Below are 16,107 nucleotides of genomic sequence, written 5' to 3'. Positions count from 1 at the left end.
CAAAAGTGTACTCGAGGATAATTGCAACTGGAAAAATCAAGAGGGAAAGGAGAAGAAAATAAATATTATTGTCTTGTGTGCCAGGAAAGAAAAACGGATGTAGCTAGCCCGCAGATTCCGCATACGTTTTTAACAAGCATGGTGCTTAAAAGACAAACACAAAGTGCAAAGTAACAATATGAACGAAAACAGAATCTGCTGCTGAGCAAACCGTATTAGGAAATTATTAGTTTGCCTGAACTCTAACATTTTCTTGGGAATCGGGCGTTCGTAGCCGCTGAAGGAAATAATGGTATTCAAATATTGGTTCGCCATGATTAGTGGCTGATGTTAGCTCTGACCTAGTTCCGACTAAAGTTGATTATAATGTATGTGCGGTAAATTCAACATCCCCTGATTTCATCGATGGACGAAATACTCGATTAAACATCAACAAGACAATAAATTCGATAACGTTACAAATACCAAAAATGTTTAAGGAAGAAGTACAATTCGTCCAATTACAAGCGTGTTTGACCGATTATGCGATTAAATATGTATCCAGCATTTTTTAAAATTCCATAAGAGACCTCAGAAGTCTTACCGAAAATTACTTTAAGCCTAAATAATTCTGTATCTGTATCTGTTAATGCAAAAATAAAGTATAAATAATTTAGAAAAGAATACTTAGAACAAAGATACATGTTTAAAATTCGGTGGATATCTTTCTGTCCTCCCTTGAATATGATTAACGTTAATGGTTAACGAAACTGAAACTTCAAAGTTAATATTTATAACTAAACATTCCACTAAAATTTAGTTTGTTCGAATATATTACAATAAAATTTCCTTTTCTGGAAACTAATAGAAAATTAGTGTTACCCACTACTTGGGATAGTAATAATATCCTAGACGTTGCAATATCCGAATATTAATAATCTCGCGTCTTTGCGATTCAATAAAGTCTGGAAAGTGCACCACGCCGTCATTAGTTCCGACATCGTCTACGCTTCGGAGATGGACGCTACCGAACGACAAAGGCGGTCGAAATGATTCGGTCTACATCACCGAGGCACATTCTACTTTTGCCTCGCTCCCATCCGCTGGTAACACGCTCTCTCGGTTACAGACAATATTCGACTTGCGACCGCGAGAAAGATTCCCGGTCAGCCGTTCCTTGAATGACCGCCTACGGCGATGCAGGATAAAAATAATATTTCACACAGTATCCGAACGAAGCTCCTAGCGGTTATTGTCGCCGAAAGATTCGTTTAAAGCAGTTCCGCCGTGACACTGTAATACCCCCGTCACGTCGTTCGATGCCGGAGAGGATGGCAGTCGGCAGGCGGACAAAGAATTTTTCCTCCGAAAAACGTATTCTTTCAGTTTTAATCCCTTAACGTACCAATATTCTCATCCACAGTTGATATGGACATCGCATAACCGTTACTTATTTACTTCATTTTGAAATCTACAGATGTATAGGATAAGTGTAGGTATTACTGCGGACGCCCCAAATACTGCGGCATTTTATAGAAGTACTAAAATCTAAGATTTTATAATGCGTAATCTTCTTAAGATGAATCTCATAATTTTTTATATGTTTAATACTGATTTTTGATAATTATTAGTAATTAATAGTATTCATTTTAGCGTAATTTTTAGATGATCATTACTTCGATAAAAAAAATCGATATACACTGTCACTTTCATCTATTCTCAAATATTATTTACTAACACAGTATTTGGCGCACAGTTTGTTATTACGTGTGTTCATTACTGCGGTGATTTACTGAACTGTGTACCTTAACCTATGTAGTTCTGTTCTCGATGTGCCGATGCGAACACGCTTGATTGTAGAGTACCTATACTTAGATTGTAGTGTGCCACACACACAGTGAGAATATCTTGATCCTAGAAATCGTAGCTGTGTGTGTACATTTAAAAGAGAATGTCAACCTTGACACGCAGTAATCGGAACGTCCGCAGTATTTGGCTCGCAATAATAGATACATGACCGCGGTAATATATGCACACGTATGGTTTCTTTACATTGCGCTTTTTAATGAAATTTGTGCTTTCAAAGATCCAACATTTTGAGAACAATAAATATTCAAGTTAAAGAATAATAGGTATAGCTCGAGTTGTCAATTTATTGGCGTAGAGAAGGTTTTGTTTTCTTCATTATGTTCGTCTTCATTAAGAAACCGCAGTAATACCTACATTTACCCTATTTCGCTTTCTTAATCTCGAACGTAGTGTTGCGAAAAAACAAGACACGGTTGTTTTCTTGTGTTTCTAATTTATATTGAATCGATCTAACGATTCCATACGTTCCTTTTTTCTTTATTACAGTACGTCATTGCTAAATCTGGCATTTATTGTCATTGCATCATTGCGCGTCAGCGTATCATTGACTATGGCCGAGAACTTACGGCAAATATTCCTTATGGTAGTATTCCTGAAGAAATACTCCGTATCACATTTCGTTTCGTTTCGTTTCGACGCAGAAAGCGAGACGAGTGTCGCCAAATGAATAACAACTTTTGTAGAAATTCGAATAGTTCGAGCGTCGCAACGGCGAGACGGGTGAAATGCGTCGATTCCAGGCGAAGACAGAATTCAATACCGAAAGTCGTTTAAATCTCCCCTCGATTCCGGGAGACAAGCATTTTTTAACGTCGAGTCAGAGCGATAGAAACGCGATTAACGAGGAAAATAATCGCATCCGGCGCAACGAGCTGCGATTCGTTTGCGCTTGAATGACGCAAATCAATCGTGAACGTCGGACGTTCCCTCGCGCTATGGAGACTATCTCGGAAACTGATTCCACGGTGAACGTATCGATCCCTCGTTCTTTCCATAGAACAAATGTTTGAGAAATTAAAAAAGGATTTCACACTGCATCCACTGCGCCTCCATCTGAAAACTTTTAATTCTGCTTTAGATAGCATCAACAAGCAGAAAATGCAATTTCTCCAACGAGTTTGATGCATGTGACAATTTACAAAACAATATCAAAACGCGTACGACGCTTCAGTAAAATTATGCCGTGTATTCTGACATCGAACATCGAATTGAATTTAACTCGCCACAGCTTTCAAGTTACATTATACACAAACTTACACGGCTTGGATTCAACTGTAATTTAACTGTAAAATTTTATAAACTTTTAACTTCTGAATTATTTCTTTTCCCGTTATAAGTTAACTGTTACATGAACACTTTAATTCTGATATAAATATTCTATTCTAACAGTTATTGTGTATTCGATTGATAAACAATTCTAGGAGAACATTTATTTCACAGATATTTTCAAGTAAAACATAAAAGTTTATACTATTCTTCAATTTATACGCGAAATTGTGTAATCTACAATCAGATAAAAATAGTGTAATGTTTTAGAAAATTTTATTTACATCTTGTCTATTTTATGAATGTAAGTACACGTATTTTATTGCTCTTCAGGTAGAAACGTGTTCTGAAACACGACGATTTTATAATATAATATTAAAGTTTCGTGTTCAGAAAGCGTAAGAGTCTTATATTTCTGAACTAGAACCGGTACTATTGTGTCTGTTGTATCCCTTCGTGTTCAAATTAACACATTCGTTTCGTGAGATAAGAATTGCTTCCAACAGAATTCTCTTTCTCTCACTCATTTTTCACATAACTACCGCAGGCAATAGTTTCTTCGTGGTCATCGACCAAAATCGAACTCGTGTCTTTTGTCTCCAGTCAGTTCGTAAATTAACGATCATTTACCTAATAGATCGCGGATTTGATGCACTTAAGGTAATGTACATATCAGAAGAACAATACGATTAATATTATTAGGACAATAAATACAATGTTACAAATCCGAAACTTTGTGTTGTCGATGCGCTAACCTATTAATAACACCAGCCAGCAGCTAACGCTATAAAAAGAGATCGGATAATCTCCGAACAAATATTAAACATGCGATCGTTGGCGTACCCGTCGGGAAACAATTAATTTTTCGAACGAAACGAAATGGGCGAAGCATTGAAAAACAAAGCGGGGCAAAACGAGGTCAGCTTCGCCATTGAATCTTTTTCTGGCCGAATGAAACGGCGCGCAGCGTTGCTGGACGATCTGGTTCGGTTTTATCTATGTAGCAAAATTCGAGGCGGGACAGGCCGAAATAAAAGTAAAATAAAACATCCAGGATCTAGGGGCTGCGTTGAAGCGCGCTGACCTGCGAAGAGAGACGTCGCTAGGCTACTGGACGCGAAGCCGGAAGTGGTCAGGTGCGATTCAGCGGGTTTCGCGGCGTCCGGTTGGGAAAACGAGACACTTCCGGCCGGCGTGAATGTCCTGGGAAGGGAAACCGGAAACACCGGCGGAACGGCTAGGCTGTTTTCGAAACCGAAACCGCGAAACCGAGGGAACACACCGAAAAATAATCGATACCGATCGATCCCGAGGAACGAAATACACTGTTGCCCCAAACTATCTCCACGCTTGCACTTTCCCCGCGAAATATCAAATATATTGTGCAGGGTTGTACACGAATAGATAGACACGATATCTGAGTTATTTCTGATAGTTCCACTTGACGTACAATGATTTCCACGAAGTGTCTACATCAGGGGTGTCAAACTCGCGGCCCGAGATGAACATTTTTGCGGCCCAGTCAATATATCCGACGCAAAGTAAAAACAAAATAGAAATGTGAATTAGAAATTTTGAAAGTAGTCTCGGCCAATCAAATTTCTCCCGAAATAGGAAAGATAGTATCAGAGAAGAGATGTCAAGTATCAGGACGTAAACAATAATTTAACTTTATATATGTTTATTGCAATGTACTAGTCGAAATAAAAATATTTGTTTCTATGAACATTGATTTTTTTTTTGCGTCCCATCTAAAGTTAAGCATTGTTTATTTGGCCCAAGTTAGCTTTTGAGTTTGACACCCCTGGTCTACATCTTCCACTAATGATATCTTAATCTCGTCAGTTTTCATCATTTTGATATCACTGACGTTAGTTTTCATCGATATTTTGTTCTAATCGACGATTGGAATACGCAAAATATATAATTATATAATATATAATAATTAAAATATATAATAATTATAATATGTGAAATCTTAGCGCATTGTTACAAATTATCTTGTACTTATTACTGTGGCACACACTGTGCAAACATAGTTGATTTATTGTAGAAAGACGATATATTTGATTACATATTAGAAAAAATTCAGAGAACTAAAAAGCGGTCACGTAAGATGTGTCGCACTATACCTAATATAAATGTACGTAATTATAATTAGTAGACATAAAATACATACGTGATTAAATAAATATATATAAACATTGTCGGGGATATCATTGTCCATCGAGTCGGACGGACCCGTTTCTGGTGGTTTAACGAAAAAATATTGAATACTGTTTACAGGAATTCCTGTAAATGTCAAAATTAAACAGTGGTTTTTACTCGGTACAGTAAATACTCTCTAATTGACGCTCAGAATGTACATAAAAATGGACAATTTGGGAGGAGATACGATTACTGTTATTATAGTAGCCGATTGTCAACAACTATAAAAACGTGCCGCGAGGCTCGAATAATCATATCTCCTCTTCCCAAATTGTCCACTTTTGTGCACAATCTGAGCGTCAATTAGGGAGAATTTATTGTAAATGTAGTACTTACATGTCAATGATAATATTAACAAAAAATTGCTTGAAAATATTTTTGTTTCGTTGTTACGAGATGTAATTCGATGTTGTTGAAACTAGTGGGGATATAGAGGGGGCATAGTGTAAAATAAGTAACATTAGTGTATTGGATATTATCATTCATTATTAGCACGTTAAGTGCCATGTCAGTCACCGGTGACGGACGATATTTTAGAAACTATATTCTTCTATAGAAATAAATTTTAAATGATTTGGCGATCATACAAGGATGTACGTAAATATTACTTGTTACTAAAACAAATTTTAATGGATATTATTAAAACACGGTATTCGCAGGTTTTGCAGAATGTTATAACGCGGGCTGAACGGAAAGGAAGGCTAAACAAACTTGCCGTTTAACGTGTTAAACAGAAACAGAACAAACAATTGAAAACCTTATTCCATCTAATGCTTCGATTGTTCTCTAATTTCTATTCAATAAGAAACAACAATTGCTACTAATGTACTGCTGTTACTTATACTAAACTAAGCCCCCTTCACTTTCTCTTTAACTTCGACAACATGAGATCATATTTTATAGCAATAACTAATTTCATAATTTCGAGTGTGGTGAAAAAGCTTCTCAGCTTATAATAAGGTATTAATACAATACTATAATAACACATTTTAGGAGAATTATTTTTCGCAAATAGTTAACAATGATGCCAGTAGAAGATACTGCTGATACCTCTGAATACAATAAACACTAGAAAACATGGTCACATGTACAATAAATTCTCCCTAATTGACCCTCAGCTTGTACACAAAGATAGGGAGAGGAGATACGATTATACGAGCCTTGTGGCTCGTTTTTATAGTTACCAATTTGTCAACAACTGTAAAAGCGAACCGCGAGGCTCGAATAATCGTATCTCCTCTTCGCAAATTGTCCATTTTTATGTACAAGCTGAAGGTCAATTAGGAAGAATTTATTGTGCCTATAACTTTCACTGTGCATTAGAACTTCGCAGATTATTATTTTCGAATTTTCGTCGAAGTTATAACTATGTTCACTACTGTAGATATTTTAACACAACCTTCTCAATCAAACAGTATTTATTGGTTTTGTCTCTGACGAATACACAATTCTCATGGTATAATTTAAACATCATAATGCTCCTACGAAGAAAATGAACATTAATTAATACCAAATGAAAAATATGGTTTAGGTACGAAAATGTAGTTTGATTTATATTTCGTTCCTGATTCCGTCACGCTTAATTGCAAGTGATTTTAACATAGGTTAGTCCTAATCAATTAAGAACATCACAATTTAAAAAGTAACTTTTGAAATCAAATATAAATTGCAATATACATATATTACATATTATAATGATGATAGAAAAGAAATAATAAGACAAATCTACAACTATGGCTAGTGATGTATTTGTGATTTAGATGTAATGGAATTGAAGTGTGCAAAATTCTTTTACGAATCATTTTTTGTGATTAAATTTGATTGCTTCATTTAAGTGTAATCTTATAATCCAAACTGCGGGCATCCATTCCGCTGGAATTTTTGTAGATTAATAGTTGACCATTACAGACACAGAAATTGATATTCCTCGCGATTTTGTTAGGCTGAGGATCAAATATTAATTCGATGAAGTATTACTAAATATCCTACTTTATACTTAAAGATTCAAATATTGTAGTCTGTGAACACTAACGACATTAGACGATTTTAAATATTCGTGATTGGGTCGTAAACTTTTGAAAGTCTCAGGAGATTCTACATATCTCAAGCCTTCACTTCATTTTTTTTTAGTTATTTCACTGTTTAGAAATGCTCTTTTTCGAAAAATTCTCAAGTATTCGCTAAGCAAACACAGAGATAAGTAATTATCTTTCTTCTATATTATGTTCTTAAAGAATAACAATCTAGAGAGAAGAAGATATCAATTGTTTTCGACCTTAAATATTTTCATTCACTATGTGCTTTTTTTCTATTTTATGCATACGAAATTGAGCAAGACATGAATTGCGCAATGCATTTGCTCATTCAATATTGTTTATAGCAATTTATTCAATACAAACGAACTTGGCGAATTTAAACTTTATGTTTAATTGTCTTAAATTATAGTATGGGGTATTTGATTTATTATTTATTTAACAGTTGAAATTGTAATTGCCTATAAGAAAACGAAGCTAGAAGGAATAGCTAAATATTGACAACAAAAGCGTCGAATTCTATTTCAGGTCAAAAGTAGTTAATAACATCTACATTTAATTAAGTTACGGTCAAAATTTTCATTACAAGCCTGACTCAGTATTATACAACGAACAGCAAATCTATAGCACTGTGGCGTTACACACATTATACTAAATAAAATGTACCATTATGAGATCACGAAGTACGCGAAGCTGGAAAACCTCAAAGACTTTCTAAAGTTTCGCCGTATGAAGATGTTCGAGTGAAATATGTTATCTACAATACATTTTAATGCAACTTGACATCTCGCCGCACGTGTATTGAAAATGATTCAAAGTGTCCTCGTTTCTCGGATACCGTCGCGTCGTTCCGTCACAAATCTTCCAGCATCGTTATTCATCCGTTCCCGACACTTTCTTGCATTTTATTCTTGATGGCGGGTTAAAGTGAGACATCTGCAGAGGGAGAGAGGATTACTGGGCCGTCGTTGTCGCAATCGTAGTCATAGTTGTAGCAATCGAATGGTGATTATCGGTGCAAGACCCAGCCGATGGTATAGTTGCGGGGAGCTCTCCCCATGCGCTGTAGCCGATCTGTGGAAAAAAGTCGCCGACCGGTGGCACCGTGTGAGAACACCTGATAATAATCAGCGATCACTATACCGAGCCGAACGATCGGATGACATGGGAACTGTATTTTCGAGTTTAGTGTTCGCGTCTGGCTTCTCCAAGCCGTGAAAACCGAGGCAGAGCCGTTGCACATTGCGACGAAATAAAGCAATATGGTTTTTAGATTTTCTAGACTCTAATGGTGAATCTAAGATGCTCTAATTGGTGGCAGGATCACATACGATGCCGTTTAATATATCTACAATCTGAAGATCTCATTTGGACAATTTTCAGTTGTCTAATCATTTTATCCATCAGTGGTCACAATATCTGAGAGTCGTTTTTAACAACTGGACAGAAAAACGTCTCCTACAAAAATGCATTCACGAACGGTATCGTTATTTCTAGTACTACCAATAAGCGGCTAACGATCATAACATCTTTCGTTAAAATTGCAGAAACATCGTGTAATTAATTTATTGACCGACACGAATTTTTACACGTACTTCGTGCGACAAACATTTATGTTCAATTATTCAGTTGCAAATTACTAGCTGTGCTCGATTGCTGTTTTATCCGACCTACAGGGTGATTAATAGAAAATGTTACAATTACCATCTTAATTCCAGTTCGATTAACATCGTGATGCGTCGCCTGATTAGAGAACATTCGCGACTGCGAGACAATCAACAGCATCGCGTGCGGAAAACTACGGCGTCGTTTAGTTTAATAGTGAATGTCGGACAGCGACACTGACATGATAATCGATCTACGATTCCGACAGAGATATCACTGTCTGTAGCATTGCATGTTATTATATTCAACTTTACGCTACTTCTATTACTCAATATCGAGAGCGAGATTATTAGTATTTACTAATAGCATGCATTAACTTCAACAAATGTTTAGGTATTCACGAATCGCGGTTTTTTAGGGTAAATATATTAAATCAAGTAACAACAGAATCATTAATAGCTCGGCCAAATCTTCGATTATATTCCGTTTCAACGCGCCAAATTAAAATTTGACGTTGAAAAATATTTGATAATCGACCAAGATTAATCAATTTCTCGTCGAAAACACAGGCGTTTAACTTCGAAATATACTTTCTACGTACTTCCGCTCTAAGGGGATTGCTTTGTTGAGTTTATACACATAAGACGAAGAGTTGACGCGTCGCTTATTCCATAAAAGCACTTTCCCGGTTTTAGGAGGGACTCTTAAGAGCACGTAAATAGGGAAAGAGTCCGCGTATAGATTAGATACTGTGTCACAAAAGTCTGTTCATAAAGAAGTTTTTATAACAGAACTTCGAAATTCCAAGCTACATGCATATTCCTACACGATCGTTACCATAAATTGTGTCTCGATCATAACAGCACCATCTCAAGCTGTGCTTTCCTGATTTATTTATGAAAAATCATCGCGGAATGTCCAGTATCCTCAATAAAATTCTTCGAAACTGAAGAGACTACTGCTACAAGGAGACAGTTCATTTTACTGTCCCAGATTTATCTATTTATTAAACTTGTAAGCTATTTCCACTATGTTCATTCGCTTTGTACATTTAAAATGTATTTTTGCAAATTGGAATCACGTCAAAGTATTTTTAAACCACTCTATTAATCAAACTAAATTCGTTCAAATAACATTGAAAACGTTTATCAATTATTACTTGTTCCATACACGACGATCAAGGCTCTATATCAGGTTTAAAAGGTTCACCTTTGAATCATTTAATCAGGATATGTAATATCCGCCATTTTAGACACTTTCCTATGTGGCATATATTTCATACTATATGTATAATATTCACTTCAGGATAGTTATTCACAGCCAATACATTTTCTGATATATGTATATACCTCATCCATTACAATAATGATTTACATAAAACATACTCTCATTTTAGATCTAAATAATCGTTATTCTCATTATTCATGTTCTACTTTGGCATAAGAATGATGCAACTCTAATGTATAAATTATATTTATTAACCAAAATTATCTAATATTCTTAAAAACTTTTAAATTTCTAGCATTTTAACACTTTACACTAAGCAAAAACAACTTGAAAAAAATACATCTTATTACGAAAGTTGCAAACTTTTGTATAACTGGATCATACGCAGAAGAAAAGATCAGAATATATTGTTAATTCCTACATCTACGAGGAAAATATTCTTATTACTTTAAAAGTGCCGTAAAGGGTTGAAATAAATCCAGGGTAACTGCAGCTCTCTTTTACAAAAACGTAACAGTATAAACATCGACAATTTCCCGAAAGTATAATACAAAAAACTGTTCAAACGCTTCACGCAGCCGCTGCACATTAAATTCGCCGACAAAAGTGCCTCAAAGTTCCATTAAATAAACGCCATCAGCAAATTAATGAATTTCCGCTGGTCTAGTGCACGCGAAACGAGATCAGCGAACGAGGCGCGGAAAATATTGAACAAGCATCGAAACTTTCCCATCGCGGGTCGACGCCGCGCCGTGTATCGAAATGACAAGAATCTCTCGAAATCCTAATTACAAATCCCGGCCGAAGTCTGAATTACAAGCAGAGGCGAGCGCGCCGCGTGATGAATTATTTATATTCGAGCGGAGATAGCTCTGCGTCAGTTTGCTCTCGATCGAGGATCGCGACGATATAAATGGAACCGCGAACGAGATCAAAGTGGCGCCGCGGCGTTAAAGCGGAACGAATGGGGAAGGAAACATGGCGAAAGGACAGCAAAAGGGGGAGAATCTGTCGGCGGGCAGTTCGTATTGTAAGAATCCTCCGAAGGGATGAACCGCAGGACGCAGCGTCCTTTTTATTCCGTTCCGTCGCGGCTCGTAAAGCTCGAGTAATTAACGCGGTGTCGAAGGGATGCCGCGCGTGCTACGCCACGGTTATTTTATCGTCGCATTCCACGTCCGACGCTTTCACTGGCTGCTTTCGAAAAAATACTTCGAACGTTTCGTTTTAGAGAAATGCGCCGGCGAGTTTCGCACAGAACCCTTTGACGCTGGCTTTAATCCATCCCGGACGTTTCTCATTTTCAAAATAGGTTTTGACGCGGACGTATCAATTAAAAATGCGCGTTGAACGCTTTTACGCCGGGGAACTGACGCAAAAAATTTGTCGGAAGTCGAAAAGCAGTTTCCTTTTTTAATCATTTGCAACGAATCCTTTGACGCGATCGAAGAGGTACCATGTATGTAACGCGAAAATTAAAATAAAATTAATTACAGAACTAACATTCGATGTCTGAATTCTTTGCTATGTAAACTCGTTTTATAGGTAAATAGATCAATCAGAGGTGTTCTATACATAACATTATTTATTGTAATACCGGTGTTTTAATAATACCTATTACAATTTTTTTATGACAAGTAATATTTAGGTACATTCTCTTATGATAACCAAATTATTTAAAATTTATTTGTATAGAGAAATATCATTTTTAAAATTTTATATCGACAGCCACCGGTAACTAATATGGCGCTTAACGTGTTAAAAATGAACAAAAAAAGTGTAACAGAATTGTAGATCTACAGTTCAAAATGTTTATATGCAAGAGTGAAAGCATTATGGGTCTGAGTGGACCCAGACATGGTCGTCCGTGACTAAACTGTTAATATTACAAGACCTTTTTCTACGTTAAAAACCGATAGCAGAGTAGTAACGCTGCGGGAAAACAGTTTTAATTCTTGCTTTTAATTTTTGAGTTAGAGATATAGAGATTAAACGAAAATTATGTAAATGACACGCTGTCTTACGTTATTGCTCACATTATACGATACCGTAACGTTGATATGTAGCTTTGCAGTGTTAGTGTGTAGGTTCGTAACATCCCCTAAATTGTCTTCTAACCCTCCGAGATATTTCAAACGTATTTTTTAGCCGCCTGCTTGGAAATCGGTTCCCCGACGCAGAGAACGGGCAAACAAGTTACGACTTTGCCGGAAATTACTATCTAGACCGTAGAGCTTGGCGCGAGCATTTTTAACGTGTCATCATCGTTTTCGCCAATCCCGATAAGTAAAAAGGTTTTCCAGTGCCCGCAGCGAATCGATTTTGTCGAAAAGCACAACGTTATTATGGCCCGAATATTATTCAAAATATAAACGTTACAGGAACGCTGGCCTATTCGTGTATTGCAAGCTTCGCAGACTGGTGACCATCGAGAAATGCTAAATCATATTTTCCAGGATTTATTGTGTTGTTCTAAACAGTACAATTTGCAAAATCCGATAGCATTTCTCTGATAATAGAGGGCAAGTCAATTTATGTGAACAAATCGTGTTGTGCTTTGCCGGAAATTAAACATTATCTTTCGTTCTGTCGCGCATTAATCGTGCGAATTTTATGCATTCGTGATTAGTATGACTAAATGAAATTCAAGCAAAAGGTATTCGAACACCTTTAAAACGGAATAACTTTTTTTTAAATTGGACTAAATAATTTGAATGTATATTTTTTTTTAGATAACAGCAAGTCTAGTCTACTGGACAATGACTAAAATGCTTGGAAAGATAAAAAAAATTAAAACCTGGAACGAGAATTTAAAAAATGCGTTTTATAGATATCAGTAAATTGTATGCATGCTGAAAGCTCTACATGAGAGCCAAAGAAATGTTACAGATTCGTGATCCGCTCACAAAAGATGTGTTGGAAACGTTACTCAAAATTAAAATTCGGAACAAATTGAAAATTTGTCAAACAATGTTATTAGTTATAGATTGAAAAATGACTAATGATTCTAAGCCTGTAATTGATGTAGAAGGCGTACGTTGAAATTAGAATGTTGCTAGCTAGAAGAATTGAACTAAGAACGATTTGTTTGCTTTTCAGAAGTCATTTGATCCAACTGAATCAAAATTATTCTGATTTAAAAGGTTGAGAATATTAATAGGATTCATTGTAGACGGAAACGTAAAAAAAAGCGGCCACTTCTGGGCCTAAGGATGACGTACATTGTACATTATGATATGCAATATATGCACGGGGTATGGTTTCAATGTCTACAAAGTAAACGCGAACAAGCCAAATTATTAATACGGAAATAACAGCGATACCTGATATTCGAACAGCGAACCGACGTATCGCTTTTATAAACGTTACTCTGATTTCACTACGGTGCGAACGTAACTGACGTATTTCATGAATAAATGGTTCGTTATTCGGTGATTATGTATACATTAAATTTCTGCGTTCCACATTGAATCGTAACTCACGACCTACCCGTGTTTGCCGTATCATTTTTCCGATGCTCATTTAATTTTAATATGCGGTATTGAAATATTTCAACAAATCAACTACGAGGAAATCCGATACTTTTCTATAATTACATATCCTCTGCGAAATACATGCCGCGCTAAAATCGAGCGACAGAAGATTATCGCTGAAAATAGTCCTTCAATTCTACGTATAGAGTGTTCCACCTAACTTAAGCATACGTAGAATCTTGAGAAATAAAACATGGCGAAAGTGGTTTATTCAAGGAAGCAAATATTGTAATAGACGAAAAAATGTTCTGTTGGCTTTTCAAGATATCAAGATCATCAAAATTTTTCTTTAAGAGAATCTAATTGTTATCGTAATCACGGTATCAAAGCTCGGATAAAAACGAATCCAACGAAGACTATGATCTTCCCTCACGTGACTTTGAGTACCAAAAGTTCACAAATGTTGGAAAATGTTGTTGTCTACTAGAATATTTCTCATCTCGGACCTAAACACTTGTGTCATCTGACATTTATTGGTATCATGAAAAATAAATGAGACAATTGAGATGCTCAAGTTTGATAAGACGGCCTGTGTATCAGGTGATTCGCAAATATTAAAACTCGAGAAAGATTTTGCATATTTTGCGGAAATTGATAGACTTATGCATAAAAATGTACAAACGATTGTTATCATTCAATTTACTTTAGCATGTACAGAGTGATTATTCATGAAAAGTTTGATTCTGTTTCTGCCATATTTTTAACTCTTGTCGAACGTAAATTTACGCACATCACATTTTATATTTGTAAGACTTTTTATACCATCCTATATTGCAATCTCATCTGGACCAGAAAGTAAAATTAAACTTTACAGGGCCGGAAAGCTAATATATTAGCACGAATCATGACAGTAAATTTATCAAAAGAATACCTCACGCACAAATATGATTTTTACAATAAAGCTCGTGATTTATAACAGGACATTCTTCACTCCTCTGTAAATTAAGAGAACCGGATACATATCAAACAAGAAGTAGAAACAATAATTAAGTCAAATTAAGCCATTTTATTCAAATATTATAGTATCTGCATATTTAATTTACGTTTCAGTATTACGTACAAGAATATGGAAAAATATCTATTTGTATAATATAATAATAAATATAAATATCTACTCTTTTTCAATAAATAATATAAATATATATTTGTAAAATATTCAGAGTGTTAAGAATGAAATACCATAAAGCAACCTTCATACGTATACAACACGATGTTTCAAATTTGAATAGATGCGTCGCAGTTTTTAACCGGATAAAAATCTGGGCGCAAGAAATAAAATTTGTCGTGCACGAACTACACATATAAAAATCCTATATAAATATCATTGAACGTGCCACACTATATTTGACTAAAATTATCCAACAACCGATGCGAAAACCGATGCAACACTGCAAACACACAACGTTGTATTCGGGAACGAACAGAGACGAGTGCCGAAGATCGCGAGTCGATAAAATGCTGGATGATTTTTTCCCTACAAATCACGGGAAATTGCAAACGGCCATCGTACAAAAAACTTTCGGCGGAAATCAGATTTATTGGCGTGCCGTAATTTTTTTGCGGAATAGGAACGGCTGCGTCTGCCAGCAGGAGATAAATGAAACGCGGCCACGGAAAGTTCCGTGATTGCTATGGCGCGGCGATGGTAGTGAAAAAGTATTTCGAGTATCGATTCTGGATTGAATGAATTTCGTAACTACCGATTTGTTACATTTTAATGTCAGCAAAAAAATTTACATAATGTACATATATTTTTCCTTGAAGGAGTTGAGTTTATTGTTGCCCTTAGTTATTTTGTCTCATTGTAACGAACATTGAAATAAACTTATCGCTGTGGTCTCCAGCTGTAGAACTTTAAACCGCGTTATCACAGAAAGTCGTAAATGCGACATAAACCCTTATTCGAGGTTCTCATTCTACTTATCAACAATCATTCTGTATTCGCGAGAACGCGACAAACCGCGTCAAATATCCTAATTTTGTATCACTCTTGTTCGGTCCCTGATCAAAGATTCTTTTCGCGTCTTTCCCTGTATACATTCACAAATAGCTAACTTTTCATCTAAAGCGCCAACAACGATATATCCTAAGCCAAACCAAATGTAATTGCAAAACAATAAACAATCCGAAGCCTCTCCTTCTCTGATCATCTTACGACAAATGCGACGATCTCCAGCGTATAAGAACGACCGAGCGACTCCGCCAAAAGGCATCGACTGCGATTGGTGCTTTCCTTTACCAGAAAAACTGTATAAACACCTGGAACTTTCATCCCAACATAGCGAAGACAAAACGTTGCCCGAGAGCAGACAGTGACTACAAAACGCTGTCAGAGAGCACACCTACCAACGCTGTTATAATTCAAACGAAGTTCGTCAATTTCATTC

At 36.1% G+C, this 16,107-nt stretch overlaps 1 protein-coding gene across 7 annotated transcripts in view; it reads right to left on the bottom strand.

Moving 5' to 3' along the window:
• The window catches only part of tmod (tropomodulin), a 188,947-nt gene that overhangs the window by 43,153 nt on the left and 129,687 nt on the right, over positions 1–16,107 (bottom strand). For 3 of the 7 annotated variants that reach the window (XR_013033712.1, XM_076523034.1, XM_076523031.1), the window contains one exon: positions 6,723–8,429. The exons of the other annotated variants lie outside the window; for them this stretch is intronic. Coding sequence is in view for 1 of the 3 variants with exons in the window: in XM_076523031.1 (XP_076379146.1) it covers positions 8,365–8,429 (65 nt within the window). In the remaining 2 variants the exon portion in view is untranslated. Of the gene's footprint in view, positions 1–6,722; positions 8,430–16,107 lie in introns of those variants that run through there. 7 annotated transcript variants of the gene reach the window in all.

This window comes from Megalopta genalis, chromosome 6 (genome assembly GCF_051020955.1).
Source record: "Megalopta genalis isolate 19385.01 chromosome 6, iyMegGena1_principal, whole genome shotgun sequence".
Taxonomy (NCBI): Eukaryota; Metazoa; Arthropoda; class Insecta; order Hymenoptera; family Halictidae; genus Megalopta; species Megalopta genalis.
This window is presented reverse-complemented; position numbering and strand designations above follow the sequence as displayed.